The sequence below is a fragment of the Desarmillaria tabescens genome (genome assembly GCF_030435595.1).
Source record: "Desarmillaria tabescens strain CCBAS 213 chromosome Unknown EV420scaffold_56, whole genome shotgun sequence".
NCBI lineage: Eukaryota > Fungi > Basidiomycota > Agaricomycetes > Agaricales > Physalacriaceae > Desarmillaria > Desarmillaria tabescens.
In genome coordinates, this window is record NW_026848355.1 from 165866 (window position 1) to 192661 (window position 26796).

At 47.6% G+C, this 26796-nt stretch overlaps 13 protein-coding genes across 13 annotated transcripts; 6 read left to right on the plus strand and 7 right to left on the minus strand.

The window, feature by feature from the left end:
* Positions 1-379: 379 nt before the first annotated feature.
* Positions 380-1873, minus strand: EV420DRAFT_1277664 (Alpha/Beta hydrolase protein; the record flags this gene model as incomplete). Its single annotated transcript, XM_060468041.1, has 9 exons — positions 380-544; positions 592-729; positions 784-849; positions 914-991; positions 1046-1135; positions 1186-1313; positions 1364-1457; positions 1522-1560; positions 1658-1873. The coding sequence occupies 9 exons, from the start codon at positions 1871-1873 to the stop codon at positions 380-382; spliced, it is 1014 nt and encodes a 337-aa protein (XP_060324917.1).
* Positions 1874-2537: 664 nt separating this feature from the next.
* EV420DRAFT_1575663 (uncharacterized protein) lies at positions 2538-2836 on the plus strand (the record flags this gene model as incomplete). Its single annotated transcript, XM_060474468.1, is given in 2 exon segments — positions 2538-2621; positions 2632-2836. 2 exon segments carry the CDS (start codon positions 2541-2543, stop codon positions 2779-2781), a joined length of 231 nt encoding a protein of 76 aa, XP_060324918.1. The 3' UTR covers positions 2782-2836.
* Positions 2837-3716: 880 nt separating this feature from the next.
* EV420DRAFT_1575665 (uncharacterized protein) lies at positions 3717-4474 on the minus strand. The gene has a single exon (XM_060474469.1). It carries the CDS (start codon positions 4429-4431, stop codon positions 4051-4053), a length of 381 nt encoding a protein of 126 aa, XP_060324919.1. The 5' UTR covers positions 4432-4474; the 3' UTR covers positions 3717-4050.
* An 81-nt stretch (positions 4475-4555) lies between these two features.
* Positions 4556-5092, plus strand: EV420DRAFT_1649059 (uncharacterized protein; the record flags this gene model as incomplete). The annotated part of the gene is made up of 2 exons (XM_060478252.1): positions 4556-5000; positions 5061-5092. 2 exons carry the CDS (start codon positions 4556-4558, stop codon positions 5090-5092), a joined length of 477 nt encoding a protein of 158 aa, XP_060324920.1.
* A 154-nt stretch (positions 5093-5246) lies between these two features.
* EV420DRAFT_1017265 (uncharacterized protein) lies at positions 5247-7785 on the minus strand. Its single transcript, XM_060465331.1, has 10 exons — positions 7132-7785; positions 6758-7078; positions 6356-6706; positions 6279-6303; positions 6173-6226; positions 6083-6121; positions 6012-6031; positions 5878-5961; positions 5739-5822; positions 5247-5689 (listed from the first exon to the last, which is right to left on the minus strand). The coding sequence occupies exons 1-10, from the start codon at positions 7705-7707 to the stop codon at positions 5402-5404; spliced, it is 1842 nt and encodes a 613-aa protein (XP_060324921.1). The 5' UTR covers positions 7708-7785; the 3' UTR covers positions 5247-5401.
* A 782-nt stretch (positions 7786-8567) lies between these two features.
* On the plus strand, positions 8568-10420 carry EV420DRAFT_1314819 (aryl-alcohol dehydrogenase; the record flags this gene model as incomplete). Its single annotated transcript, XM_060468640.1, has 15 exons — positions 8568-8663; positions 8728-8851; positions 8910-8946; positions 8998-9087; positions 9145-9243; positions 9295-9361; positions 9411-9448; positions 9496-9571; positions 9619-9633; positions 9685-9785; positions 9832-9932; positions 9981-10064; positions 10093-10166; positions 10224-10280; positions 10320-10420. The coding sequence occupies exons 1-15, from the start codon at positions 8642-8644 to the stop codon at positions 10418-10420; spliced, it is 1086 nt and encodes a 361-aa protein (XP_060324922.1). The 5' UTR covers positions 8568-8641.
* A 721-nt stretch (positions 10421-11141) lies between these two features.
* EV420DRAFT_1649062 (major facilitator superfamily domain-containing protein) lies at positions 11142-13079 on the plus strand (the record flags this gene model as incomplete). Its single annotated transcript, XM_060478253.1, has 11 exons — positions 11142-11565; positions 11623-11653; positions 11694-11729; positions 11782-11857; positions 11905-11976; positions 12025-12074; positions 12126-12226; positions 12275-12317; positions 12366-12524; positions 12583-12966; positions 13016-13079. 11 exons carry the CDS (start codon positions 11142-11144, stop codon positions 13077-13079), a joined length of 1440 nt encoding a protein of 479 aa, XP_060324923.1.
* Positions 13080-13512: 433 nt separating this feature from the next.
* On the plus strand, positions 13513-15910 carry EV420DRAFT_1484833 (uncharacterized protein; the record flags this gene model as incomplete). Its single annotated transcript, XM_060470118.1, has 12 exons — positions 13513-13743; positions 13775-13889; positions 13965-14082; positions 14140-14421; positions 14473-14526; positions 14578-14639; positions 14698-14780; positions 14828-14984; positions 15038-15423; positions 15475-15482; positions 15532-15613; positions 15668-15910. The coding sequence occupies 12 exons, from the start codon at positions 13513-13515 to the stop codon at positions 15908-15910; spliced, it is 1821 nt and encodes a 606-aa protein (XP_060324924.1).
* A 130-nt stretch (positions 15911-16040) lies between these two features.
* Positions 16041-17962, minus strand: EV420DRAFT_1314825 (DNA ligase/mRNA capping enzyme; the record flags this gene model as incomplete). Its single annotated transcript, XM_060468641.1, has 11 exons — positions 17836-17962; positions 17740-17784; positions 17672-17685; positions 17604-17609; positions 17140-17551; positions 17015-17088; positions 16845-16963; positions 16566-16774; positions 16470-16512; positions 16196-16407; positions 16041-16143 (listed from the first exon to the last, which is right to left on the minus strand). The coding sequence occupies exons 1-11, from the start codon at positions 17925-17927 to the stop codon at positions 16041-16043; spliced, it is 1329 nt and encodes a 442-aa protein (XP_060324925.1). The 5' UTR covers positions 17928-17962.
* A 146-nt stretch (positions 17963-18108) lies between these two features.
* On the minus strand, positions 18109-19190 carry EV420DRAFT_1017717 (uncharacterized protein). The gene is made up of 3 exons (XM_060465332.1): positions 18677-19190; positions 18507-18623; positions 18109-18451 (listed from the first exon to the last, which is right to left on the minus strand). The coding sequence occupies exons 1-3, from the start codon at positions 18998-19000 to the stop codon at positions 18314-18316; spliced, it is 579 nt and encodes a 192-aa protein (XP_060324926.1). The 5' UTR covers positions 19001-19190; the 3' UTR covers positions 18109-18313.
* A 537-nt stretch (positions 19191-19727) lies between these two features.
* EV420DRAFT_1575697 (dihydrouridine synthase-domain-containing protein) lies at positions 19728-21672 on the plus strand. Its single transcript, XM_060474470.1, has 6 exons — positions 19728-19952; positions 20005-20034; positions 20090-20351; positions 20410-20570; positions 20620-21081; positions 21132-21672. The coding sequence occupies exons 1-6, from the start codon at positions 19821-19823 to the stop codon at positions 21297-21299; spliced, it is 1215 nt and encodes a 404-aa protein (XP_060324927.1). The 5' UTR covers positions 19728-19820; the 3' UTR covers positions 21300-21672.
* Positions 21603-23449, minus strand: EV420DRAFT_1017756 (uncharacterized protein). Its single transcript, XM_060465333.1, has 2 exons — positions 23290-23449; positions 21603-23240 (listed from the first exon to the last, which is right to left on the minus strand). Exon 2 carries the CDS (start codon positions 23237-23239, stop codon positions 21698-21700), a length of 1542 nt encoding a protein of 513 aa, XP_060324928.1. The 5' UTR covers position 23240; positions 23290-23449; the 3' UTR covers positions 21603-21697.
* A 29-nt stretch (positions 23450-23478) lies between these two features.
* EV420DRAFT_1017761 (uncharacterized protein) lies at positions 23479-26455 on the minus strand. Its single transcript, XM_060465334.1, has 3 exons — positions 25499-26455; positions 23760-25439; positions 23479-23704 (listed from the first exon to the last, which is right to left on the minus strand). Exons 1-3 carry the CDS (start codon positions 26297-26299, stop codon positions 23612-23614), a joined length of 2574 nt encoding a protein of 857 aa, XP_060324929.1. The 5' UTR covers positions 26300-26455; the 3' UTR covers positions 23479-23611.
* Positions 26456-26796: the final 341 nt, after the last annotated feature.

Consider the following 26796-nt stretch of genomic DNA (forward strand, 5'->3'; position numbering starts at 1 on the left):
AAGGAGCTCCGAGATGGCCAGGTGAAAGAGCCTAAACGGTTATAACTTCGTCTCGTGTGCCCACCAAGTGCTCACTGCCAAGTAGATAGATGCACGTGGAGAGCGTATGTCTAGAATACGGGCTTCAGAAGAGAGTACTGCTACAAGGTATCGGGTATGTGAGTATCGAAGCAAATGCAAGGGGCAGGTAGTGATGTTATGGTTAGGTAATCTAGCGTAGTGGATACCAATGTGTAGGATATGTAGGGCAGTACAAAAAATCCAATGATTGATTTTGAATTGCTTAGTAGTGTAGGGAAGCATGAGAAGAGGGGAAAAGTAAGAAAACGACCAAAACCCATAACGTGAAGAAAACGAGATACTCGAAAACAGGAAATACTCAAAGCAAAAATTTGTCCATCTCAGCTAGCACTAGGTCCGGATGACTTATCGTCAAGTCGTGGCCCCCGTCTGAAACTGTGATCAGCTTTGACTTTGCACCCGGAGGAAGGAGGGCTTGTATTTCGGAAGCATATTTGTATGGGACAGTTCGGTCGCGTGTGCCCTGATTAGACGTGAGTACGTGAAATCATGAACGTAAATAGCACATACATGTATCAGGAGGACATCCCGGCCGCTGAAGGCATCTGACTTGAAAGCATGCGTTAACCCCCGAATGGGACCGTCCCGCAGAGATGAAGAAATAGCGGCATTGTATCCCGGCAGATGTGCAGATTGTATCCGAACGATCTGCATAATTCTCATTCATAAGTGCACCATCCAGACCCCATTCTAATCACGTACCTCTTGCAGTGGGTCGGACTCAGCAGGTGACGGAGAATCTGTCAGGATCAAGTTCTGAAGATATTTCTGTCGCGAATCAATAATTAGTACACGTTCGTGAGAAATTCAGGGTCACGAATCTATACTCAACTCGTACCGGTTTACTTGAAGTAACACTCTGGATCATTGGGGAGGACATGAACTTGAGCGTTCTGGGAAGGTCACTGGACTATTTCTGGTTTCGGTGATGAACGCCACGATGTATCGGGGAATCGTACGATACCTCAATAGTCCCGGTTGATGCAATGAGAATCACTTTTCCGTCGACAAGGTGAGGGAAATGAGCTGTAAATGCGCCGGCAATGCCGCCTCCCTAAAATTTAAATGATTAGAGTGGAGACAGGGGAATAGAAGATAACGAACCATTGAGACACCAACCACTATTGCTTTATCCCATTTGACGTGTTGCATTAGGAGTGCAAGCTGGGTGGTATACAACTGTGTATTGTATGTGGTTTGGGGTGCATCGGTGTATCCACGGCCATAAAGATCTGTAGGAAATTGTGAGTCGAGATGCATTGGGCGACGGAACGATACGTACCATACATCAAAACGCGATATCCGCGGGCGGCCAACTGTGGCGCTATGTCTTTCCAGATGAGTGAGGGAACGGAGAGACCATGTATGAGGACAATCTACGGATGAAATTGTTCCGTGTCAGGCGATCGGCCTGTCATGGTACTTGAGGGATCGACGAACCTTTCGTCCAGTCTCGGGACCTAATAGCCAGTATCGAACCTGCAAAGGTCAGAAATAGTCAACATGGAAGAGATGAAGAGCTATCGGACGAGGTCGTACGACCTGGTTCGTATACGGGTAGGTAAAATGGACTGACTCTACCATACGGAAAGTCAACATATGCTCCTCCTGAATAGTAGTCTTCCGAGTAGATTTTCCAGGACCGGCATTCGTGTGGTAGACTGGAAAGTGACGGATAGAGGTATACTGAGCTTGGAGGGCTGGGAAATGCGGCGAAAAGGTATGTCGTGAGCAACAGAGGCGGCAAGATAAGCAAGGAATAGGTCAGGCAGTGCCAGGGATGGGGAACCATGGCTGTCGGGGGATGGAGGTCGTGGTAAGAGGAAAAAGATTGCACATGGAAATATGTAATCAAGACAAACGAACGCAGCGCGCAGGGCGGCCAAGTCCAAAAACGCGTGGTGATGTCAGGAACCACGTGGCCTATTATTGGCACTCGACATCTATTGTTGATGCATGACTACTTGTTGGCTGCCCGAGTTCCCACCCATATACAGTTATTTACCGGTCATTGCAACACCATGGTTCAATGAAACACTTAGCCTCTTGCTCTCCCTCCCTTCATCCTTCATCATCAACTTGTATTACATTGCTGATGTGTATTGTATCTTCATGTTCTGCAGTGATTCTTCATATGTGACATGAATAATATTCCCGAGAAATTGAGGCTTCTGTTCTAAAAATATCTATTTTCTCATGAACTCAAAATCTGACCTGGAAATGTGTGTCCTCCATCTGAATGTAATCACCCACAAAGGCCTCAATAATGTTAATGACCTTCTGAAGAACCTGTGTGACAGGTTTGAGACCAAGCGGCCATTATCTGAGGAGTCTAGGGCATAAATAAAAGTGCGGTTCTGCCAAGCCATCACCTTTGATGGACAGTCTGACAGTCCAATGCGTCCATTATTGCCCTGCTGCCTCCAAACTTTATTTCTCCTCTTGTTCAATTTTTTACTATGCCTGGACATGCCAAATCAAACTTGAAAAAGTGTCAGATTGCTCACAAATGCCATGACCAGCTAATGGAAAAGGCAGTCATTGCAAATGATTGCATACAAGAATGAGCTTGTCAAACTACCTGGTGCTCCTCGGAAAGGTGCAAGAAAAATCTGCAAAGATTTTGAGGCTGTATATCAGAGAGAGACTGGAAAGGAGATCTCACTTTTCTATAGCACTCGAGCGATTCCGAGTAGCTGACTAATGAGGTTTGGGTATATGGGCCAGACTGTTTCAATGACTCAAAATAGCCTAGAATACCCACGCCACAATAATGCTGTGAAAACGGACTTGTACTCGCACCTTTGAGCATCTTTTTTTTACTGTATCTTATTGTTGTATAGTATTACACATTCTTACATTCAAACCTAGTCAAAATTCCCAACCAATTGGAACCTACAGTAAATATCCAGTTTTGCTGTTTCATTGACCGGTAAATAACTGTACATGCAGACTGTATTTTTGTTCGCATTTCTTAGTCTGCCAACTTCAAATATTGCTTTGAGCATATTCCTGCTACGTTAGTAGTAGGTCTTATAGAGGGATGGTGGTAGCCGAGTTTTGAGTTTAACCCGAAGTCCGATGTCATAGAATTTTCTATTTGTGGAAGAAATTCACGGCCCAGCGCTTCAAAATTTCCGTTTAAGTCAGAATTTCGGGGTGGCACAGTCGCCGCTTGTCACTGTTTACATGTGACCCTCCGTTACTATCACGCTTTCTGCGGCGTTGTTCGGCCGATCTTGCCAAGGATTCTGACTGAACTCTGAGAGAAAATGCGAGCTGGTGGCGGCAGAATGCCGCCACCGAGCGAGTCTTTTTCTCTCAGCAGCAGAAGCCACCACCACTGAGTGAATCATTTCAAGGGGTAGTACTCTCTCATTCATACTACTATTTTTTGAATGCTGACTATTATTGATTATGACTTTGAGTTTTTTCCGCAAGCCAAGATTTGAATAACCCTTGGGCCTTGATTCAATCTCTCCTGCAGGAATTATAGCCAGTAAACCTCGCAGGATCAATCAATTATACATAAACTTGGTTTATTATAAACCATCATAATTATATAAAGAACAAGGCTTCAAGAGGGGTCAACGTAGCAGGCTTTGCCCCTGATGTGGGCCTTGCAGGCGTTATTAGATCGCAAGGTTGTTGTTACTGAATTTATGTAAAATTTCTCCCGTCTAATACGCCGAGCGCCAGCGCCCTCGGCTGCAAAAACATCACCCTGTCGGCAAACATAACAAATTCGGGCTTTTATTCTGACACAACCGAAACAGTAAGTACAGTTGAACTGGCACGTAAATAATTCAACACATAATGTTCGCAAACACCCATGACACAAAGTAACAGTACATTCTCAATTTAACAAGCTTCTGTTTTCTTGAAGTCAACACTAAGTGGAAGAAGCCGTTAAAGAATAAACTCACAAATGAGCCAGCTCTTCCATTCTCATCTTCGTCCCACCTCCAGCTACTTGCCCTTCTTTTCCACCCCCGGACCACTCGCAAGGCCCTCGCCCTCCTTCAACTCCGGCACAGCACCATATCTTTCCTTAGGTCCAGGCTGCTTGTACGGTTCCTTCTTGCTCATTGTCTGGTACCCCACTTCAATTGCGCTCTTCGCACCAACTTCACTCCACTGACTCGACGGCGGCTCATACGGCTTCTGCGCACTATGTGAGTCTGGATCGATCCGGTAAATTTTCGAATCAGACGGAGGTGTAAAGTCAACGTCTTTGGCGTATGAATCTGGATTGTGGCCCTTCTCCCGAGCTATGCGAGTAGTGTGGATGGCTGCAAGACGGGAGAACTGGGTGAGGAATTGGACTGTGGACCTGCGTGCTAATAGCATGACTGTTGGTCTGTGGGAGAGTTTCTATTTGGGACTCATGACATGTGTGAGAAACGAGTATTTAATGCTCTTTGCCCCCCATACGTCATATGAGGGTTTCGGAAGATCCCGAATCGGCGTGACCATGACTACAACCATTCCCTTGTCGTACCGACTATTTTTCCTATACATCGAACCTATCTCTGCTATTGCAGGGTTCATTGCCGCTCTAAATCCCACCTTCTATTTGGGTGAACTCAGCCTCTCCACAGTAAAACCCGACGTGGTCGGCACCACTCAAACCGACGTTGCCCTATACCAACTGGCCAACTTATACCTTTTATTCGCCCTGAACGAGCACCTTGTATTATCCTCCACATCTTCTCTGAAGACATGGCGTAGTCTTCTCTTCTGTTTGCTCATTGCAGACTTGGGCCATTTAGCAACGATGGCGCCTTTGGGACTAGATGCATTTTGGAAGGTTTGGGAGTGGAACGCGATGCTTTGGGGAAGCATCGGATTTGTTTATCTGGGCGCCAGCACGAGGCTGTCCTTCCTTCTTGGTCTAGGTTTCAGTGGACGGTCCAAAAGTCAGTTCTTCCTGGGTCGCCCAATTGTAAGCTATTCTCATGGATATTCTAGGTGCATAGTCCAGGCTGCCCAGCTACCGAAGAAGGCTTGAAAGGGATTGAATGATTATCTATCGAAAACCACGAATAATATGGTTAAGCTGTTAGCGTAGGAGGGGTAAAATTCTTCATTAAGGCATCCTTATACCGGCACTTCAGGGACTAATTCAATATCATTCTGCCCTAGTGTGAGGGATCCCTGAAGGGACGCGTCGTAAGGAAGCTTACCTGTTGGAAAACAATGACACTACGCAGACTTCCTTGAGCAAAAAGGATGTATGGTTGACATTGAAGATGACGGCATAGACTGTGCGCGTACATATCAAGATAACAAGAGAATCTGGGTCTAACTCCGAATCCACTCATCTCCTCCTCACTGCCCTTCTCCGTGCTGGCATTGGTAGCACCTGCGGCAGCGGGGGTGGTGCAGCAAACGGGTCGAGGTGAAAGTTCACGTTCCATCCATAACCATTGATATTGACACCGGGGGGCATTGCCATGTGAAGTTGTTGATGATATGCATCATGGTATGGGTCGCGCACTGGCTGAGGGGGAGGTGGCTTAGGCAAATCGACTTTGATGTCGGCCTCGTCGATATCAGGATGATCACGGCGGTACTCAGCCAGAGCACGTTCCGCAGCTGCTTTGACCTATGGAAAGTTTGCACAGATTGTAGCGAAAGCGCAATAAAGAACCGACCTCATCAGAATGCCGTGTCTCAACCGAGTCCCACAAGAGACATTTCTTTGACTTTGAAGTTGTTGGTGCGCCAGGCGCCTGTTGCTAAAAGGGAGTATCTGCATGAGAACGGAACAGAGCGTCGAGTTGTCCATCTCACATTGAAATGATCATACCCGGTGATAATCTGTCGGCAGACATAGCACGAGAGGGTATGGCAATTTGGGCACGCCATCTTGTTGCACTGGTTGAAGGTCGGCCAACCATCTTTGTAGATAAAGACGAAATGCTCACCCCAGCCTCTTTGATGAACGCTGAAGCGCAAATCAGATGCTACAAAGGAAAAAGAAGACGTGGTAACGTACCTTTCTGACACTTTGGACAGTTTCTCATGAGCGCCTTGGCTACGTTTAAAAGGAGCTATAGCCGAAGATGCATCTAATTAGAGTACTCACTCATTGCTTCCTCGATCGCATGTCGGCCATCCAAATGCCGATCCTCTTCCATCTCTAGAGCATGCAATCAGTTATTTGAAGCCACTAGAAGGGTACCAGGGCGCGCCTTTGCAACTCTTTGGGAGATGGTCCTATCCTGAAGTTGAGCAGTCGGATTAGACACCGAAAGAAAAAGATACATACTGCTTTCTTGCACGACCTGCAAGTGATAGCGCCACAAGTGTCTTCGTTCCCACAGCGGAATAGCTTCTCGTTTGGGTTTTCGATGACGCATTTATATTCACAGAATGGACATTCCTCCAGTCCATCTAGACCAGCTGCTTCGATTTCTTTCCGCTGTTTGACTCGCTCGTACAACTCCATGAGTTTGGGAGACAAAAGTCTTCGCAGCTCGCTCTCTGGAAAGGGGTGTTTGCAACCAGACTGGTCCATACATAAAATATTGACATCGTGCGCTCCAAGCTGAGTGGAGGCGTACGCAGTAACGCAGTCTGAGCAAAAGAGATGCGCGTCTGGACACTGTACCATCTTATTCTGAATAAGAAGAAAGTCAGAGAAAGCATTCATAAAAGAACAAATGCATACGAATGGGTATTCTGAGAAACAGCAGCCACACTCGATACCTTCGCCCTCCGGAACCTCTTCCTCGATAGCGGCGGTCTTCTCCTTCTCATCTCGCCGACTCAACCACGCCTTCTCAAGCTCAAATTCTGGGTCCACTATAGCACGCCCTTTGCCTTTCGCAGGGCGGGTCAGCATCTTCTTGGGGATATAATCCAGTTTTGCTCCGCGCTTCTGTTCGCGAACGATGTGAAGATACGTTGGTGCGTAAAAGCCTCCTTTCACATTAAGGAGCTTCCGGAGAAAAGGTTTAGGTATGTTAGGGAAATCCAGTGTCAGCTGATCCTGTACACGCACATATAAGAAAGGAAATGTCTTGGAAATTGGAGGGGACACACGATAGCAAGTTCGGCGTAGTTAGGCCCTCCAGTGAAGGGTCTATCGGTGCTGGCGTAGTCCACTTCGGCACTCCCCCGTGCTTTCTTCGCTACGCTGCCACTAGAGCCACTGCCACTGGCCGCCTTGCGCTTCTTCTCCGCCTTCGGGTAGCTAGTATCCTCGAACAAGGAATGCAGAACTGTCTCGACAACTTTGTCTCCAAAAGTAGGCAGGTTCTTTGCGATCAATTCCTGAGCATAATTCGGTTCGACGTCGGGGACAATTTCGAGTACTTGAGCGAGAGGGTCGGCGGCAGGAGCAGTGGCAGAGACGCCATCTCTCACAAGAAATGGGTCTTCATCATCTGTAAGATCAACAGCACTAGTGCCCGTAGAAGGTCCTGCTGTACTACTTGCTGCCAAAGAAACCTCCTGAACTGCCCAGAAATCCGAGTCAGAATCAGTGATGTCGATGATATCCACGGGAGGAGTCCTCGCCCTGCCCTTTCCTCTGCCTCTCACAGGTCTTCTCTCTCTGCGCTTCAATACAAGAAAGTCTGGGGGCTCTGGAGAGGAGGATATTTCGATGACATCCATTCGGGGTGCGGTCGGTGTCAATTAGAGAACGTTGCCCATGTCACGGTCACGCGGATCACATCACCACAATCACGAGATCATCACGTCGCGACTGTGACAATAATTTTCTTTCTCTGAACTTTTCATGACAAGTTATGCGACAGTCTCCAAAGATCTCCGACTTGTATTCACCATACGTATACCTACTTGGAAAAAAAGGATCTGTACTGAAGTTTTTCGTAACCTCTTACCTGACGTTCAAGCCCTGTCGCCTACAGAATTATCTTCAACGATCTCACCAGGGACACGGTGTCCCTGCGCATATAGCTTTCCTCGCACCAACGATTTACTGGGAGCAGGTATCTTAGCTCGTAACGGCTGAAATCTGCATCTATGTCAAAGTGTTCACCATGACAGTCGTCAGCTTTACCGTCTTCAAGTTGGCTCTTTAATCGAGTCTCGTCTGTTGATACAATACGTTGGTGCATCTCGTTTTCTGAATTATGAATGAGGCTAAATTCTTACATAGCTATATTTGTGACAGCGTTGATCACTCATCGTGCACTTCCTTTTGTGCCAGTACACACTTCGAATGAGGAAAGATTCAAGCTTTGCACCAGATCTAACGATAAAGGCAGCTGCGCGCGCGCGTAAGTTGAAATTGATATAGCCACGCACGCGGCGTCCAGCGGTGTATTGGACGACTTTAAATTTTCGAATGCCCTGTCAACCCTACGCTGCCGGCATGCAATCATTGTGGTCTTCCTTAAGCATCATTGCTGCGACAGGAGCCGCTTGGCGCCACTGTCTGTATCTCGGACTAAAGATACCATGACCCACATCTTTGATTAGCATCTGATGGTATTCTCGTCACGTTGTCTGTGAATGCTCCTCATACATAAGCTGATTCTCAGCAGTCTATCGGCCCGTTCCGCTTTCTCCCCCTTCTACCAGCATGTCTACTACCATGCAGTATGGTGAGCTCCATTCCCCAAAATTGAATAAATGAACCAGGATCTTCACGTTGATGCCCAATGATAGTTCGTCTGGGCAACTCAGGCTTAAAAGTGTCTAAGATCATCCTGGGTTGTATGTCTTATGGGAGCGCAGAATGGCAGCCGTGGGTCCTGACGAAGGAGCAAGGGATCGAGCACATCAAGGCTGCGTACGTGTGCCTGTACGCTCTCTCTGGTCTTCTGGTTCTTAGCTTTCCTTTATCACAGCTACGATGCAGGCATCAACACGTTCGACACGGCAGATGTGAGCAGAATTTTACTCCCCTCCGTTCAGTCAACTTATCACACTCTCTAGACATATTCCAATGGTCTCTCTGAGGTTATTCTGGGCGAAGCAATCAGGACCCACAACATTCCCCGAGAGAAAATTGTCGTGTTAACAAAGGTGGAGCACTCCCCTCCCTCATCTCCGAGCACGGGACCAATTTCATTTACTTTACAGGTATACGGCGTCGTTGGAGATACTCCAAATGTCAGCCTCTTCGGTGATCCTAAAGCTGATTCCGAGGGATACGTCAATCGTCACGGCCTGAGTCGCAAGGTGAGATAATCAAAGTGTGAGATGCGACCTTCTAATGAATCTTTGGCTCAGCACATTTTTGACGCTATAAAGGGAAGCTTGGAACGTCTTCAGCTCGACTACATTGATGTGCTGCAATGTATGCTACTAGCCTAGGAAGGTAGAAAGGCTGATTACAGAAATTATAGGCCATCGATTCGATTACCAGACCCCAATCGCCGAGACGGTTGGCACCCCTGCGTCTTCCTTGAAACCAAGCTGACAAGACTGTAGATGCAAGCTCTCCATGATGTTGTCAAGGCTGGTTATGTTCGCTACATCGGGATGTCTTCATGCCATGCATACCAGTGTAAGTTACATCAACCGTCTTAATTCGATATCTAAAGCGAAATCTAGTTCATGCGATGCAAAGTGAGGTCGCGATGTCTATCTTGGATGTGCGAAACTCAATGCGATGACCAGACTATGCTATTCAAAATAACCTCACACCATTTATCTCCATGCAAAATCACTACAACCTCGTTTATCGGGAGGAAGAGAGAGAGATGTTTCCCACACTCAAGGTACGCTCCCGTCTACCGATGAGTATGCTGCTAACGACTACCAAAGATGTTTGGCGTAGGCTCGATGCCTTGGTCACCTCTTGCGAGGGGGAAACTGACGAGGCCGATGTCTGAACAGAAAGCTACTCGGCGTGGAGAGGTGGACAAGTGAGTCACATCCACTGTACATCTCCGCTGACGCTGATGAGATTATAGAGTCCTGAGCAGATACGCCGGGTCTGAGTCGACTGATGCAATTGTCGACAGGCACGTAATTTTAATAGCTGACAGGCTTTATCAGTTCTAACTGTCGGTAACTTCTTTCTAGGGTTGACATCCTTGCTAAAAAGAAAGGTATTTCGATGGCGCAGCTTTCAATTGCTTGGTTACTCAGCAAAGAAGGTGAGAACGTCGTTATAGTGGGGATTACACAAACTGACCTGAGGCATACTGGCTCAGGCGTGACAGCGCCCATCGTGGGTACAACATCTGTGGAGAATCTGACGCAACTGATTGGTACGTTGTTAGTTACCGAGAATTGACGTCTTTACTAAGTTGCCGTTCAACTAGGCGCGATACACATCACACTTACTGAAGAGGATAAGAAGTTTTTGGAAGAACCATATCAGCCTTTGCCCATTGTCGGTCATTCTTGAATATTGAGGGCCAGGTATTTACATAACGTAGATGATCGTTGATGTGAGTCTCAATTGCAAGTTTAAATACTATAATGATCTTTCTCCAAGCAAGCACCTCAAGTGCCTTTTCTTCTGAGCGTCAGAAAATTTTACTACATTACGAGACGGTCGGTAAATTTTCTGTTGTCTGGGAAGAACGGACATTGGGTTTTGAGGCCTATTCCGGCAAAACGGACCTGCCGAAACGCAGAGTAACTTCGATCACGGAATGAATCGGCTTATCAATAAAAGGTCCAAGCAGGACTTGCTTAAAAACTGTTTCATTTTCTGTTGGCTAATGATTCATTTATACATCTGGCATTGCGACTGAGAGCGAGCCCTACAGCGGCAAGGCACGTATTTCTAGTTTCGCGGAAAGTGGAGGATTGACAACAGTGGCAGAGCAGAAGCTACATGCGTTGATATTTGGAAGTACAGCACCTTTCTTGTCCTTCTAGTCGACATGCGCAATATGAGGTATCATCGTGTCCTAGAAACCACATCCCTACGGAGCCGGCGGTCCGCATCGCGGGGGTAGTAGGAATTTCCAATCCCCGGTCTCGTGGTAACTCCCCAACTATTACCCGTATGCTGACCGAGAAGTTTACGTCGACAAGATGTCCTCCTCTTCTTTGAGTCATACTTAAGGCGTCCTGTCTCTCCTCCCTTGTACAGTCTCCCTTCTCCACGCAGTGCTACGATGCCAGGACGCTCGACTTCTTCGCTAACTGTCGAGAACGAGAAATCTTCCGTCCCTGCTATCACCGAAAAACAGTTAGAGGCCCCGGACCACGAGTTCGAGGTGGTCCTCGATGTAACAGACGATCCACAGTGCATGTCGACATTCAGGAAATGGGTCATTATCGTTATCATCAGTTGTGCTTCTCTCTGCGTTACGTGCGCGTCGTCTGTTGCGTCCTTCGCAGAGCAGGGAGTTGCCAAGGATTTTCATGTTTCGCACACTGTCACCATACTTTCAATCAGTCTATTCGTCGAAGGGCTTGGTCTAGGTCCTCTACTTGTGGGACCCTTGTCGGAGGTCTACGGCCGCTCGATTGTTTACCGCATCTCTTATGCGCTTTTCTTCGTCTTTTCGTGGCCAATAGCGTTCGCACCGAATATTGGTACGTGCTCTTTCTATTCACAAGCTTACCTGAATCTAAATGTATAATGCAACGCAGAGGTCTATTTAATATTCCGTTTCGTTACTGGGTTTCTGCGGGTCGGCCTTTCTGAGCGTGGCTGGGGGTAGCGTGAGTGATATGTTTGATAATGCTACTGTTGCGAAGTGAGTTCTTCCTAACAGCGGCCGTTTTCTCTCCGACTAACTAGGCCATTAGTCCAATGGCATTCTATACGATATCTCCATTCATTGGTCCGGTACTTGGGCCTCTGATTAGCGGGTTTATCAATCAGGTCCGTTCCTTCTGGCTTCTATCGTCCGAAGCTGACGTTTCGTAAAGAACACTCACTGGCGATGGACCTTCCGTGTTCTGCTAATTTGGATTTTCGCCCAACTTGTTGCGCTGTTCTTGGTGCGTAGTCTCCGAAGTTATTGTTTGTTCTACCTGACCGCTCAATAGTTTGTACCCGAAACATATGTGCCGGTCATCCTCAAGAAAAAGGCTGCACGGTGCGTGGGGCTCCTTTCCTTAGTTGGCATGCTCATTGAATTGGGCATAAGACTACGAAAATCTACAGGAAATCCGAAACTGTGGGCGCCGCTAGACAGACGGAACACAAATCTCACACAAGCCATCATTCTGAGTTGTTATACCCCCTTCCGTACGGCCTTTGCAACTTTCTTCCGCTCGATCTAACGATGGCCTACAGAATTGATATGGTACGACCGGATGGCCCTCCTTCTTAACACATGGTGCGCCTTAAAGTGGACGAGTAGTCCTTCATGCTGATATATTCGCAGGACCGCCCTTATCCTCGGAATCCTCTACCTCACGTTCCAAGCCTTCCCCATTATCTTTGAAGAGCACCACGGTTTCAGCATGCAACAGACGGGACTGACATACCTCGGAATTGGCTTGGGCATGATCTGTGCCATGTTTACGCAGCCGTATTGGAACCGGTATATCAACTCACTTTCTCGCAAAATGCATAACTGATAGTTTTATCCTGTCTATCAGAATCGTCGCCCGTGCTGCAGAAAAGAACAACGGAAAGGCCCCTCCAGAAGCTAGGCTGTATATGGGCCAAGTGGGCGGTATCCTCGTTCCCGTCGGGCTGTACTGGCTTGCCTTCACTACATATTCGTCGGTGCACTGGATTGTCCCCATCATCGCATCCATACCATTTGGAGCTGGAATTTACTTCGTCTTCACCGCCGTTTTCACATATCTAGTGACGGCATATAGACCTATCGCAGCAAGTGCAATGGCGAGCAATAGTGCAATGCGGTCGACCTTTGCGGCTGCATTCCCGCTATTTGCAGGGGCAATGTACCACAAACTAGGCATGGTGGGAGCCACGGCGCTACTAGCTGGCATCATGACATTGTGTGTACCCTTACCGTGAGTTCTCTTTTTTCGGTCTTCGACGGTAATCTCATACTTGAGGCAGGTTCATATTTTTGAGCATTGGAGCAAGATTGAGGGCGACATCAAGGTTTGCGAGCAAGGACTGAGATTCAGTATACCCTCGCATTGAGCGGCAGGATGTAGAGGTTTTGCAAATTAGATATACTCTAACGCATATGAACATAGTTCGTTAATAACAAAGCATTAGAACTAACCTTAGCTGACTTCAGCAACCGGAGTGCATTGTTTGTAGGCTATATTCTACTTTCTAAGAGATGTGCGTGGTAATCACATCGGCCTGACATTCGTCTCACTTCATCTGCGCAAAGGAAAGAGAAGGCCTTTCCGTGCGTCCATCCCAGTTGCCAAGTTTCTGGAAATAGGACCTTGATTACCGACTCGGTCCGAAACTCGTTTTCGGTCCGGTGATCGAGTGAACTGGCACATGCGCGTTCCCAAGGCTTAGTGATTCTCCCTGAACAATACTGCGCCCTCCTTTGTATCCATTTATTGAGCCGGTGAAAGTTCTTAGAATCAGTGATGTTCAAACCCGAAGACTCGGTGCCACTTGCTCGACCTGTTCGATGGAACCGAATGAAATACCTGCTCGCTGGCTTCATTCTGGTCCTTTTCGGTGTCTATCGTCTCGGTGGACCTCAATATGTTTCGTACCTTTGTGTTTCCCAATCTTCTAAACAAGATTCTAGGGAACCTGGAGAGATTATCTGGGAACCTTGTCCAGGTGGATACACTGGCCTTGACTGCGGTTCTGTAGGTGTAAGAATCCCCTTTTCTCCTATAGAATTCTCCCATTACGATAATAAACAGTGTACCGAAGGACTACTTCAACCCAAGTGCCGGTACATCTACAATAGCTTTCGCGCGCCAGAAGGCGACATCGGCGCAAGAAAGGATCGGTTTTTTTGAATCCCGGGTTCGTCTTTTCCCAGTCTACCCTTGTATTACTCATGTTACTCACGATGTACGTCAAGGGGGTCCAGGTGGATCGGGAATGAATCTTCTACTTCGAGTAGGAGAATATATCACCGAGCTGTTAGGCGACCAGTGGGATTTAATTGGCTTTGATCCGCGCGGAATAGGACGGTCAACGTTTGTCTCTTTTTGACTGTGCACAACAGTTATTTAAGCCTGACTCGACGCAAATAGTCCTGCAATAAAATGTTTCTCGTCGGTCCTTGAAGCCCAACTTTTTGTAGCCAACACTGTCATCGAGCAAGGAATCACGGTTTCATCCATTTCAAACCTCTCTTCTCCAATGTTGCGCGATCAGCTTATTGAGCAGCATAAGCAATTTCTGGCTCTGAAGAAGAGCCAGGCAGAATCCTGCGGAGAACGGATGGGAGATGAATTAGCATATATGGGTACGGCTACTGTTGTGAGGGATATGGACTTGATGAGTAAAATATTTGACGGCGAGGGATCAAAGATGTCAGTAATCTCGTTTTCATGCTCTCACAATCTGTAGCTCACCGTTCTCAGCAATTACTGGGGCGGATCATATGGCTCAATACTTGGCGCTTACCTTGTGAACATGTGTGTAGTTTCATTGCTCATCAGATAGCTTTTCATTGAAACCGTGATTAGGCTTCCTCATCGAATTGGCTATTCCGTGATTGACGGAATCGCAGACCCCATTGCTTGGTCCAGTTAGCGCTCTATCCATAGTCCAAGAGTTCATGCCGCTGACACTCGTACTGCCTTAAGGTGTACCATCACACAAGTGGCCATTCAATTGGCTGTCTTCGGCTGAAAAAGCGTATCATATGTATCTGGAGGATTGTTCCCGGGTACGTGAACCGTTTCAGGGAATATACCATCTTATACTGGCACCTAGGCTGGGCCATCTTTGTGCCCACTCGCCATGTATCAAGACGAACCTTGGGAAAATATTGAACAGAGATTAGAGCAATTCTTTGACCGTTTGGCTCTAAAACCGCTTGCTACTTCAAGATCCTCACGACCTGGGTATCTAACATCTGGTGCCGCACGAAGTAAGCACTTCTACCTTACCATGAAAATGCAAAGTTATTGATTAACTTCGTAGGTCTTCTTCTCATACACCTTGAGAGACCAGGAATGTGGCCGGCCAGTGCCAAAGCCTTTGCTGAAGCCATGTCAGGAAATGGCACCCAGTTGTACAATTGGATTATCCCTCCGTCAGGGATATCCCATGAAAATGACGTGGCTCGCTTGGCCGTTACCTGCCTTGATTCACCGCCGTCCTTGCCGATGAAGGATCCACCCTCTGCTGAACATTTGGCGGACGAAGGGCTTAAGACTTTACGTGAAGTGTCACCTCATTTTGGTATGAGTGTAGGTATGGGTGAACCCGACGGCGGATGCCAGTATTGGCCTGCTAAGGGACCGGAGAGGTTTACCGGGCCTTGGAACGCAACACTAGATATACCAATGCTTATTATCAGCAATACGGTGCGTAGTCTACATTTTGCTGGGTGACAATTAACTTACACCTTTCGTCAGGCTGATCCGTAAGCTTTCTCCCATTTATCGGATGTTCCGTTCACATTTTTTTCTTAGTGTGACGCCCATTTCGAGCGGATTATTGATTAACTCTCTGATGCCTGATTCGTCTGTTCTCATTATTCAAGAGGGACCCGGAGTAAGACATGTTTGCTGTCCGGTTTCCCTACCTAATCATTCACTGTGACTCTAGCACACATCTACATCTATGGTCTCGCTTTGTACAATGAAACTTCAACGTCGGTACATGTCTGAAGGCATTGGACCAGCAAACGGTACGAGGTGCGCTGTCGATAATCCAACCTTCCCAGAGCCAGCGTTCTGGGGGAAGAAGATGGAGGCTTTAAGTGCGGAAGACGCCAAGTTGGTCAAGGCAGCTATCATGATTGAGGCGGCTCTGTTTGAAAGCAGGACTGGAACGGGAACTTCTAAATAAGACTGGAAATGTCACTACAAATATAAGTCATTCATAAGTTTATCCGAGCTGTAAGTAGGTGTCCAAAGAGGTGTGAATGTTTAGGGTATTGGGTATCGGTCACGAGGGATATAATAATACTGATGATAATTCACTCGTCTTCGTTGGGCTTGGCTCCTGCCTTGCGATGATCAGGTATCTCAGCGTCCTTCGGTTCATCTTTGTCGATAGCTATTCCAGTGTACGTTGGGAACCTAGAAATGGTACATGAAAGGGTCATGGAGTACAACGGCAGCAACTACTGACCTTGGCACGTTGTCTCTAGTGAGCTCTTGGAAACGATATGTTATGATAGCGCCAATCTTAGGAGGTTTCCTGCGCAGCTGATCACTCAGTCCTGAACCCACGCTGAATGCTTTGCCGGAGGCCATCTTGCATTTGAGGGCCCCGGTCACGCCTGCGTTACGATCCTTGCCAGGAGTATAACCAGTGACAACAGCTTCAGCATCGTAAAAAGTCTGCAGCATGATCAATTCAATAAAAATACATCTAGGTAGAAATGCGGAAGACATAGTCATACCTTGATCTTGAGAAGAGTAGAAGAACGACAGCCTTCATACTGCCTAAACAAGGATACCGTGGGCTATGAACTATAGAAAAGGATAGACAAGCGTACGATCCAGGCTTGCGAAGCATGAGGCCCTCTCCTCCAAGTGACTCGATCTTCTTCAGTTGATCTAAAACGTGCTGGCGGCTGTTGACAAGTTCGTGCTCAACGACGTTGACTTCGTCAGACTGATGAGTTCCGTTGGGACCAAATACTTTATTCAAATATTGAAGTCTGTCCTCGAAAGGTTCAACGCCACGAGAAGGTATGTCAAAAACCTGAAGAAGACACGTGCGATGCACAATAAGCTCTCTCAAGGCTCCGATATAAGATATAGTGAAACCTTACTTGGAATGTGATCCCTTTCCAATGAGGAGAGTTGACCGTCTTGACAATCGACACTGTGGACTGAAACTTGCCACGCCCCCCAAACAATTCTCCGTCTAGTGTGATATCTTTAGGAAGCTCTAAAATATACGTTGTAGAATTCCAAGGCAACTTGAACTATAACAACGTACTGTCGAGGAACCACGCGGGAGGCGTGAAAGGATTCCCGAGACGGCTGTACATATGCTTTCCATCGAAGAAGGTTCTGAGGACAACTAAGAGGAATTCTGATAATATATTAGAGCGTCCTACTTACCTGACGCCATCCAATTTTTCAGACATCAACCATCCTGTTGGATCGTTACCCGTCTCAATATCCCATTTGTTGGCTAATAGAAGTTCAGGCACTTTCTTCCCAGAAGGACCACTTTCGGCGCCCTTGTCATCCTCCTCTTCCTCCTCGTCATCATCATCGATGTGGGCGCTGCTCTTGCTGCCAGAAGATACGGGGTTGCGTGACCGCTTTACGGGTTTTGCGTCTTTTTCGTCGTCTACATCTTTTCGCTTGCGTTTGGCTGGAGTTCTCGTCTTGCTTTCCGGCTTCTTCTTAGAGGTTCCTTGTGTCCTGTGTGGATTCCTCAGTTTCATGCGTGCGGCCTCATATTTGTCTCCCAACAAACTCTTGAGATGCTTGCAACTACGGGCATTGACAGGCACACCGCCCTGATATTAATGTTCAGATGCATGCAAGAAGTTTTCCGAGTACTGGAATACCTGAATTTCTCCATGCCTAGTGGTCGATCATTTGGGGATAAGCTGTGGCTTTCGTAGAGACATGGCATACCGACATACAGGGCAAGTACTGTGTAAACATTGTGAGAACGGTCGTGAAGTCTATCGAGAATAGATGCCTCACCAGTAGTAATGATCCCATGTCCGCTTTACTTTATATACGGATGCGCTGCAGTGAATTTCATTGAAGAATTCGAGCAACAAGATTCAGAAAACGCACCTTGTCTGTGACTTCACCTGTTTCTCTTCACCGTCTGCCATAAAGATGTTTGGCTTAATTCCGTTGATTTCAGCGAGTTCATCATTGGGCATAGTGGTCGTGGTACAATGCCAAATGAGTCAATAGGTCGCGCCCGGCCGGCTTGTCAGTTCCTGACCCCGCGGAAAAGGGCGGCATAACACGTGATAAGGATATCATTTCGCGAATAGGGGCCGAAGCAAAGAATTTCTACTCGCCAAAATGACTCCTCAAGAGTCAGATGTATTCAAGTAATGACCGACAAATATTAGAGAAAAATATGCTAATTTTAATGAAAAGATGAGAGGTTCTAATGATACATGACGATGGCAGGAGTAAGGTGCTACAAGGTAATGAGGCAATGCGATGCCACCAGGGCGTATGATGTCTAGGATGTCGAAGAATCAAATATGCGATAAGTGAAAACAGTCCAATAGGTATCAGTGACCGGGGTATAGGGCTAAGAATGAATGGCAATTTCTGCCTGCCAACAGTTCTCGTGGGTGTTCCATAACGAGAGGAGGATCATGTGTTCGAGACGGATGTTTCGTGGGCCTACACGCCATCCTTGTTTAGAGCTCGCCGCATACTGTGCCGCCTGGAAAGAACAAGTCAGAGACAAAGATATTTGGTGACAATAGCTAGTAACATACAGAATAAAATTGGTTGATCCTGCTACCGATTTCCTCAGCAAGAATGGCGAGTGTTATGCCAGTGCGAGGATTGAACTTGATCTCGTAAAAGTAATTGAGATGCTCGTATCCTGGCCACTATACCTACCATTAGCGATGGCCAGGGCAGGGATGCTGATCGGATGGCATACCGGGACACGAAGATAAATCCTGTCTTGGCCACCTTGGAGGTACACATCGTTCCCTCCAACAAGCATCTGTGGTATTTCTGCGGGACCTCTGCTCATTAAGTCCCGTACTGAAATGCCTTTATACTTGACGCCACGCATCTCGAATATGATCGGAGACTGGGAATGAGGGGTCCGGCTACTCTGGCAAGATAATGGGATTTGTGGCACGCGTTTCCAGCTCGGATGTAGAGAAGCGTCAGATGTTCCAATGACCGCAGGCCCAAGAGCAGAGAATCCAGACTGGTAGGTGTTAGGGATCGAAGGGTGGAGGGGGTTAGTGTACATTGCGACGCAGACGCAGGAGAACTTTAGAGGCAGAAAGTGAGAAAAGCTTAGCAAAGATTGGTACAGAACCTGGGAAGACCATAGCTGTCTTTATATCTAGTGGTAAAAGTCACTTTGTTGGCTTTGTTGGCCGTTCGAACAATGCCACAGGACAGGGCCAAAGATAGCGAAAAACAAGTCGCGTCCATTGAGCTTGCACAACGTGTTGGTGCTCGTCCTTTGAATTATTTCGACAGTCGATTGGACAAAGTGAAGCGGTATCCGTTGATATTCTGCCACACATGGTCAAAACAGAGTGGACGCATAGCGTGACAGTTGACGAAGTACTCCCTTATAGATAATCACCATGAAGGCTCCTTCCATCGTCCATTTCGAGTACCTTAGAGTAACAGGCTATGAAACAAAGGTATCGCGTTTAAAAATGACATTTCGGAAAAAACTATTCCGTCGAGGACGTCTGTAATTTGGACAAAGCAGCTCAGCGACAAGCAACAGACTCGTATTAGATGCCGCTGAAAATGAACCTGCAATTAGTACTCCAAGTAATAGAAACCATACTCTTCACTTACAAATTTACGCCGTTGAACAAAAAGGCAAACATTCGATGCAAGACAATGCATGGCGTTTGCTTGGAAGTTTTTGATTTACGGAAGCGGCAGCTGTTCGCTGACGGGAGCTGCCGATACCCACGTGGCGACGCCCAAGAAATACATAGATGCAAACAGATAGTCCTCCTACCGCCATCACCATTCCATTAGCACGGCTTTTTCGCGCCCTGCGGGCTAAAATCAATGCGGGAGACCTCATACTCCATACAAAAATGACGACGGAAAAATTGGGAGGATATGAGTTCTATCGAAATGTCCTGGGCAGTCCGAAATACATTGTAGCCCCGATGGTGGACCAAAGCGAACTCGCATGGAGAATTTTTTCTCGACGCTACGGTGCTCAGGTACTTCATTTTACTCTTATGTCGTCGATCCCGCTAATGAATAGCACTCTAGCTTGCATATACGCCAATGATTAACGCGAAGGTTAGCATCCAATAACTCAATAACTCGTTATTCATTTTCCTATATTTTTTAATAGATGTTTGCCGATGATATTCATAAGAACACTTGGAAAAAGAACTTTGATTCAGAATCTGGTGAAGAAGGAGATCCGACGATTGACCGGCCTCTCATCGTCCAATTCTGTGCAAACGATCTAGAGAAGCTACTGATATCCGCCAAAGCAGTAGAGGCTCACTGTGATGCCGTGGATATCAACCTCGGATGTCCTCAAGATATCGCAAAGAAGGGGAAGTATGGTGCGTTCTTGCAGGATGACTGGGACTTGATCTATCGACTGAGTTTGTCTTCATTAATCAAGTTCCTATCATTCAATAATACTGACAACTCGGCGTTCAGTCAATATCTTGCATACGAATCTTTCTATTCCCGTGACGGCGAAGTTCAGAGTATTTCCGACAGTGGAGAAGACGATCGAATATGCTAAAATGTTGGAGCGCGCCGGGGCCCAGATTTTGACATGTCATGGGCGAATACGAGAGCAACGAGGGCACCTATCAGTTTGTCTTCTTTTTTACGTCTTGTTTGTATCACTAATCTGCTCACCAGGGTCTCGCGGACTGGGACAAAATTCGTGCGGTGAAGGAAGCCGTTTCGGTCCCCGTATTTGCTAACGGGAACATACTGTACCCTTCCGACATTGCAAAGTGCTTAAAGGCTACGGGCGCCGACGGAGTTATGAGTGCCGAAGGACAACTCTACAATCCAGCCCTTTTTGCGAACGTCCCTACCGACGTAGAGGAACTCTCCAATCACAAATTACTCGAGCAGCATATCCCTCATGTCGACTTGGCTCTGGAATATCTGTCTATTGTTCAATCTCTAAAGACACACACTTCGATAAGTGCCATCAAAGGTCACCTGTTTAAAATTCTACGACCGGGTCTATCGCACGACAAAGATCTTAGGGAGAAGCTGGGGAAAACAATTATAAAAAAGGATCAAGACTGGAGACATGGCGGGTTACAACCCTACATTGATGTTTGCATGGAGCTGAAGGAGCGAATGGAGGTGAAGTGCTTCGGGTCTTGAGTGGCCCTCAATCTGATTTGTGAGTACAGGCGAACGCGAAGGCAGCTTTAGGTCAAGATTCGGATAAACTGGTTACGCTCGACAAATCCACTGGATTACCTGTTCTTCCGCACTGGCTAGCTCAACCATATTTCCGGCCACTGCGGGAAGGTACTTGGACATTTTATCTGTTGTCATCTGCGCTAATCTTCATCTAGTAGCTACAAAAGGCGTTACCAAATCGACGGAAGGTATTCCTGCGAAGCGTCAACGTTCCGAAGCAGAAGGAATCGCTGAGGACGAGAGTAAAAGACTGAAATTGGATGTGGAATACCAGCCAGTCGAGACGCTCCATATCGTAACGTAGATCACTTCTGTATAACCTCTTCCATTAGATTCATCCGCAGGTTTGCGTTTAACGTTCATACCTTACTTGTAGACTTGTATGTTAGATTTATAATTTCAGTGTACCCTACTTTCGCTAGATTGTCCTTTTATTGTATAATGACCCAGGCCGGGGCCTTCACCGGTGCTCACTGTAAAAATATATGGACTACAATATAACACTGCATATAGCCTACAGTCATGACATCTATTGTACTACAAGCGCGCGCTCTCACCATAAAGAAACGTGCAATCCACACTTTCTCAGACCATTCATTCGTTCTATGGTCGGCAATTCTAAATCAACGCCATTGCGACGACCCAGCACAATCCCTTCTAGCTGCACTCCCTCATACGCTGATGATTTCATAATACGAGATTCGACCATGCTGATGATGCAATCCTCATATGCATCATAATTCCACACCAATTCTAAGGTTTTGAGCTTCGGAAGCACTGTGCACATCGTAAGATATCGAAGAAATTCGTTTGTGATGCAATGCGTTTGAGAGTAGGTCGAAGCTGGTTCATGTATAACCAGGGACATCAAAGTCGGAGTCGCCCTAAGCACGTTGATCATGTCCTCGCACAGGATATGCACCCTCTTCAGTACAAGGTGCTGAATCTCGCACTGTGACTGTTGAAGTAGACGCAGAAGGGAATCCGTCGGAAATGGCCGTGCATATTCCGCATCAGGGACCGAAAGGTTTAAGGACGTCAGGAAGGGGAACCTGAAGCCCTCGAGAAAAGAAGCAACAAGGCGCGGAAACGACTGTAACGTTAGCGTCGACGCACGAAGAGTCGTCACAGACCCAAAGCCAGTTTCAAATTCGCATTCTGGAGACAGGATAAGATGATCGAGCGTCTTCGAATCGCGTAAATCATCGTACAGGCAGTCGAAGAAATCTCGCAAAATTACGGTCTTGAGTTGCTTCCAAGGAACAATGCATTGCCTTGGGCTAATACCACCAGGGCTGTGAGACACCAACTTGGGGGAGTGACGAAAACCTTTGAACCGCTTCCAGTTATCTCGATAAGCTTCCTCTGAGACGTCCACCCAGAGACTCTCCAGCAGAGGGAGCCTCCTAGCCACGCCTTTGAAATACATCAAACTCGAAGGTGCCACCCTGATATCTGCGCTACGCCATCTCGCGGAGTGTTCTGTGACCATCTCCACCGTGCGCTCGAACTCGAAATCACCGTCGTATCCCAGCAAGTCCACCTTCACATCGAGGGCCTTGTGTTTCGACAGATGGAGGTACCACCAGACGATTTCGAAGATCCGCCAGGATGTCCACCTCCCGCTCCGCTTGACATATGGTACGTCAGCGCAGATGCTTGTCCATAACTGTGGCGTAGAGTGTGCGATATCCGGTCGGCGCCAGTGACGACATACTAGGCTGATGCGTAGGGGTGTCAGCCATTGATGAAAGTCTGTAGACACTTCTGCGAAAATCCGGATCCATATTTCGTTAGGGAGATCAGGTGTTGAGTAACACTCTGATATAACTGGGATCACGGTAGGTGGTGAGAAATTATCGGTTCTACAGGACAAGATAACACCCGGCTCTTCATTGAGTGACGAAACCGGCTGCCACACAGTTCCGGTGTCGTCGAAGAAAAAACTTGTTGGTACCTGTCCTTGATCGACTAGATCGTTGAGAGTCTGAAGAGATATGTTACCTTGCGGGAGTACTGCGATGGGCAAATGTTGGGAATATGATGTGAAGGACTTCTGGCATGGCGCGCAGAACGAGGAGAGGCTATAGCGCATTCTAGGATGAGGTTAAAATGTGGGGCTCATGAAAGAGACACAGATCCTACCTGAACCAGCTTTGAGAGAGGAAACTAGAATTGAGAAGATTTTTGTGAGACGTCGTAAAAGACAACCGGGCACTGATCGGTGATCAAAAAGGGCTAAAATACAAGGTAATGTCAACTAATTGTCTAATTGTCATTCACAGCACAGGTCACCTGTGCCACTCGCGATGGTTCGCCATTGTCGTTGCCTCGGAGAGGTTGAGGTTAAGAGTGTTCGTCGAACCTTGAGGGTAAAGTATGTATTAATATTCCTAATGTTCGTTCCGAATGAAAGATGTGTGAAGGTGAATAAATTTAGCCCAAAAGAAATCTAAACGGAGCGCGTCTACTGCTTGAAAGCATTCCAAGCCTCATTAAGGGTGCCAAACACTCCATTGGCGATCATCCTCTGCTCCAAGGTCGAGTTGTTCGGGTTAAGCTACACAAAATCTTCATCAATAATCGACCGGGGATACGTTCAACACGGCTCATACCTTATCAGGATGCAGCTTCGCAATGGCCTTGGTGTACCTGATCTTCACCTGCGCAGGCGTGACAAGTTCCGCAATACTGGTCTTCTGCAGACCGAGTTCAGGCCAAAGCACCGAATCCAAACTCGCGATCAGTGCACGAATGTTCGTCTCCTTGCCCCCCTTCCACGCTAAAAGTTTACCATCGACTACGTCCTTCAACTCGTACTTTGCATTGTCCTCAGCTTCGGCAGCATCGTTGGCCTTCTTTAAATTCGATAGCGCCTGTGAGGGCGGGGTAGGCCCGCGTCTGGGAGGGGGTCGCGCAGGGACAGGTCTAGGTTTCGCCGTTCTTGGTGGTGGAACGGATGTCTCTTGCTTCTCAGCAGCAACCATCTTCCGACACCGTCCAACACCCCGTACGCCTTCCCCTCTCATGTTAGACGCAGCCCAGTTGGCCCCCGCGACCTTTTCCCAGTCTTTGCGAGCATCGTCCCACTTTTCTCTCCCTTCCAATGCCTCGGCTCGTCGTCTCCACGCTTTGACTAGGCCATCACCAAGGTCGACGCCAGCGCCCTCTTCGGAGGTCTTCACTCGTGCTTGTTCGTCCCGCCAGGTCGTCTCGCCAACCAACTCGACGACAGTCCCTGCGTCTCCAGCAGCACCATTGTAGTCGCCCGTCTTTAGCCGAACCAAGGCCCGGTTGTTGTATAATGGCACTAAGAGTAGGTGACCAGATGGCAGGCAATCTATAGCTTGCGTGTAAGCAGACTCGGCTTCACCATATTGACCGAGCTTGAATTTCTCAGCTCCGAGGTTCTTGTGAGACTGAGAAGTGGAAATCGAGGAGGAGGATGCGGATATGAGGGGTTTTAAGGACGGAGATGGTGTCGTAACCCGTACAGGCTGGGGATTTTGAACGGGGGAGGTAACCTTGGGTTTACCTCGTCGGAAGGGAGATACATATGCGACCGAGGCTTCGTCCATCGTCGAAAAGAGATCAACGGCCTTTGGCTGAGGTCTGGGCTGGGGGTTGGATGATTGGCCTGATATTGGCAATGGACTCTTCGTTTTCCTCTCATCTGCGAAACGGCCGGTGCTTCCATTCGGCGGCGGCTGCTTATCATTATCGGCCTTCCAACTATCGTCAGTTTGCATCCATTTGGGACGACCATGGGTATTGCTCGTCCGACTGCCTGATCGACTGTCACCGGCGGTATCCGCCCCAACTCGTTCAGCATAAGCTTTCTGTACTCGCTCCCGGCCTTCCTTCCAAGCGGCATTTGCTTTATTGAAGAAGCTCAAACCCAACTCGCTTGCTTGAGCCAACAGCTTGTCTGCCTGTTCTTGAATGTTGCTCTCTGCATGGGATGCTGATGGGGACGACGTGGACCGCTCGCGCTCTTTATGTCGCGTACTGGATTGACTTGAATTATTACTACTGTCCCTTCCTGGGAGAGGTGGACGACGAGGGAGTGTCGGGGGAGGTGTAGACTGTGAACTATTGCCAGCGCCATTGTTGAGAAGGGTTTCTAGAGCAGCTTCAACATCTAGACCTGAGTCTGTTGAAGCGAGAGCGATCCTGGCTTGCTGTATAGAAAATCCCATTTCGACAAGTTGTCCAAGAATATGGGGAGGAGGAGAGACTGTTCGTATGGGCGATTGGCGTGAGGGTTGAGGCGTTTGTGCTGAGCCTTGGTTACCCTTAGAGGTCATTAGCAGTAGTAACATAACGATAGTACGGAATATGGTACGGAACGCACCGGTGAAGGTCGTCGGGGCACGACGTCAACAGGCCTCCCAAGTTCACCCAAAATATCATCATCGTAGGCCGTGCCCTGAGCATGAGAACCCAACAATTCATCCTCATGGTCTCCAAAGTCAAAATCGTTACTGGGAGAATCTGTCCCTCGTCTAAATGGTTCTTGATTTGAATCCATATCCCATATATTCTGGGTTCGCGTCGCTGGCTTTGGAGATGATTTTTGCGACTGCTTGGTGGATGGCCCAAAATCAGCGAGTCCCCAGTCGTCGTCGTCGGCAACAGCAGTGGACGCAGCAGGTTTTGAAGTGCCGGGAGACGATGTACCAAATCCCCAGTCATCATCGCTGAACGACTGCGACGTCGACACCACGGACGGAGAAGATTTCTGTCCCAAACTATCTAGTCCCTCCCATGCTGAAGATGTTTGTATAGGTGCTGCCCTATGTGACTGCTGCAACTTTTCCATCCTCTCTCGCTCTGCTTCCGCGGCCCGTTCCGCTATCGTCATCTGTGAGGGCGGCTTGGAAGCTAATGTTCCCGAAAGAAGGCCACTAAATGCGTCTCCTGATGAAGCTGGGTTCGAAGGAGGCGGTCCTGGAGGCGAAACAGTCCTTGATGCCGGTGTCATTGAGCGGGATCCAGGTGCTGAGGAACCCGCTGACGAAAGCATGGAGAAAATATCATTCTGCGTCTGCCGTACTCCCTGGTTAGACACGGAAGAGTACGATCCTAGCTTCTGAGGTGCAGGCTTCGTCGAGGGTGCTGTCGAACTCCATAAATCTGCGAAAGAATCCGACATGGTACAGATTATCAAGATAAGTAGTGACCTTCAAGACAAGGGGTATCTTCAGTAGAGAAAATGAGGCCAGAAATCGATAGTTTGGATAGTTTGGACTGAAAGAATGAAGTAAGTAGAGACAATGGTGGGCAGAAATGAAGGAAGGAACACGCTAGCAGGAAGAGTAGGTCACACATCAGTCACATCACGCCGAATTTCACTTCGGTCGCGTGGAGTGAACCGCATACTGTGCCTGACCGGGAAGCGGGCCGAACTAGTTTGTTTTAACTGTAAAAAATCTAGCATCACAATTGTCCCATGTTAGTCACCACTTGTAATAAGAGAAATATCTGTTCTATTATTGTATGAGGTTTTGAGCCTGTATGAAAGGGAGCTTCTTACACTATGAATATTTTCCTAATTGATGGTCTCAAAAGCATGGAAACGGGTCAACCAGTATTTTACATAATTTAAAGCAAACTATCCTTACTGTTATGCTGTTATCCTCTCCAGGAGCA

What these genes read in the sequence shown, in the direction of transcription:
- EV420DRAFT_1017756 (XM_060465333.1), bottom strand. Translation starts at nt 23,239, where the DNA reads ATGCGCTATAGCCTCTCCTCGTTCTGCGCGCCATGCCAGAAGTCCTTC.
- EV420DRAFT_1017265 (XM_060465331.1), bottom strand. Translation starts at nt 7,707, where the DNA reads ATGGATGTCATCGAAATATCCTCCTCTCCAGAGCCCCCAGACTTTCTT. An exon ending in TCTCCCAAAGAGTTGCAAAG is followed by an intron (nt 6,227 to 6,278) that starts GCGCGCCCTGGT and finishes TGCATGCTCTAG; the next exon opens with AGATGGAAGAGGATCGGCAT. An exon ending in CCGGGTATGATCATTTCAAT is followed by an intron (nt 5,823 to 5,877) that starts GTGAGATGGACA and finishes ACTCCCTTTTAG; the next exon opens with CAACAGGCGCCTGGCGCACC.
- EV420DRAFT_1017761 (XM_060465334.1), bottom strand. Translation starts at nt 26,299, where the DNA reads ATGTCGGATTCTTTCGCAGATTTATGGAGTTCGACAGCACCCTCGACG. An exon ending in TGCCCCGACGACCTTCACCG is followed by an intron (nt 25,440 to 25,498) that starts GTGCGTTCCGTA and finishes ATGACCTCTAAG; the next exon opens with GGTAACCAAGGCTCAGCACA. An exon ending in CGAAGCTGCATCCTGATAAG is followed by an intron (nt 23,705 to 23,759) that starts GTATGAGCCGTG and finishes GATTTTGTGTAG; the next exon opens with CTTAACCCGAACAACTCGAC.
- EV420DRAFT_1017717 (XM_060465332.1), bottom strand. Translation starts at nt 19,000, where the DNA reads ATGTACACTAACCCCCTCCACCCTTCGATCCCTAACACCTACCAGTCT. An exon ending in GGATTTATCTTCGTGTCCCG is followed by an intron (nt 18,624 to 18,676) that starts GTATGCCATCCG and finishes TGGTAGGTATAG; the next exon opens with TGGCCAGGATACGAGCATCT. An exon ending in GGATCAACCAATTTTATTCT is followed by an intron (nt 18,452 to 18,506) that starts GTATGTTACTAG and finishes TGTTCTTTCCAG; the next exon opens with GCGGCACAGTATGCGGCGAG.
- EV420DRAFT_1575697 (XM_060474470.1), top strand. Translation starts at nt 19,821, where the DNA reads ATGACGACGGAAAAATTGGGAGGATATGAGTTCTATCGAAATGTCCTG. An exon ending in GGACTTGATCTATCGACTGA is followed by an intron (nt 20,352 to 20,409) that starts GTTTGTCTTCAT and finishes CTCGGCGTTCAG; the next exon opens with TCAATATCTTGCATACGAAT. An exon ending in AGCAACGAGGGCACCTATCA is followed by an intron (nt 20,571 to 20,619) that starts GTTTGTCTTCTT and finishes TCTGCTCACCAG; the next exon opens with GGTCTCGCGGACTGGGACAA.
- EV420DRAFT_1575665 (XM_060474469.1), bottom strand. Translation starts at nt 4,431, where the DNA reads ATGCTATTAGCACGCAGGTCCACAGTCCAATTCCTCACCCAGTTCTCC.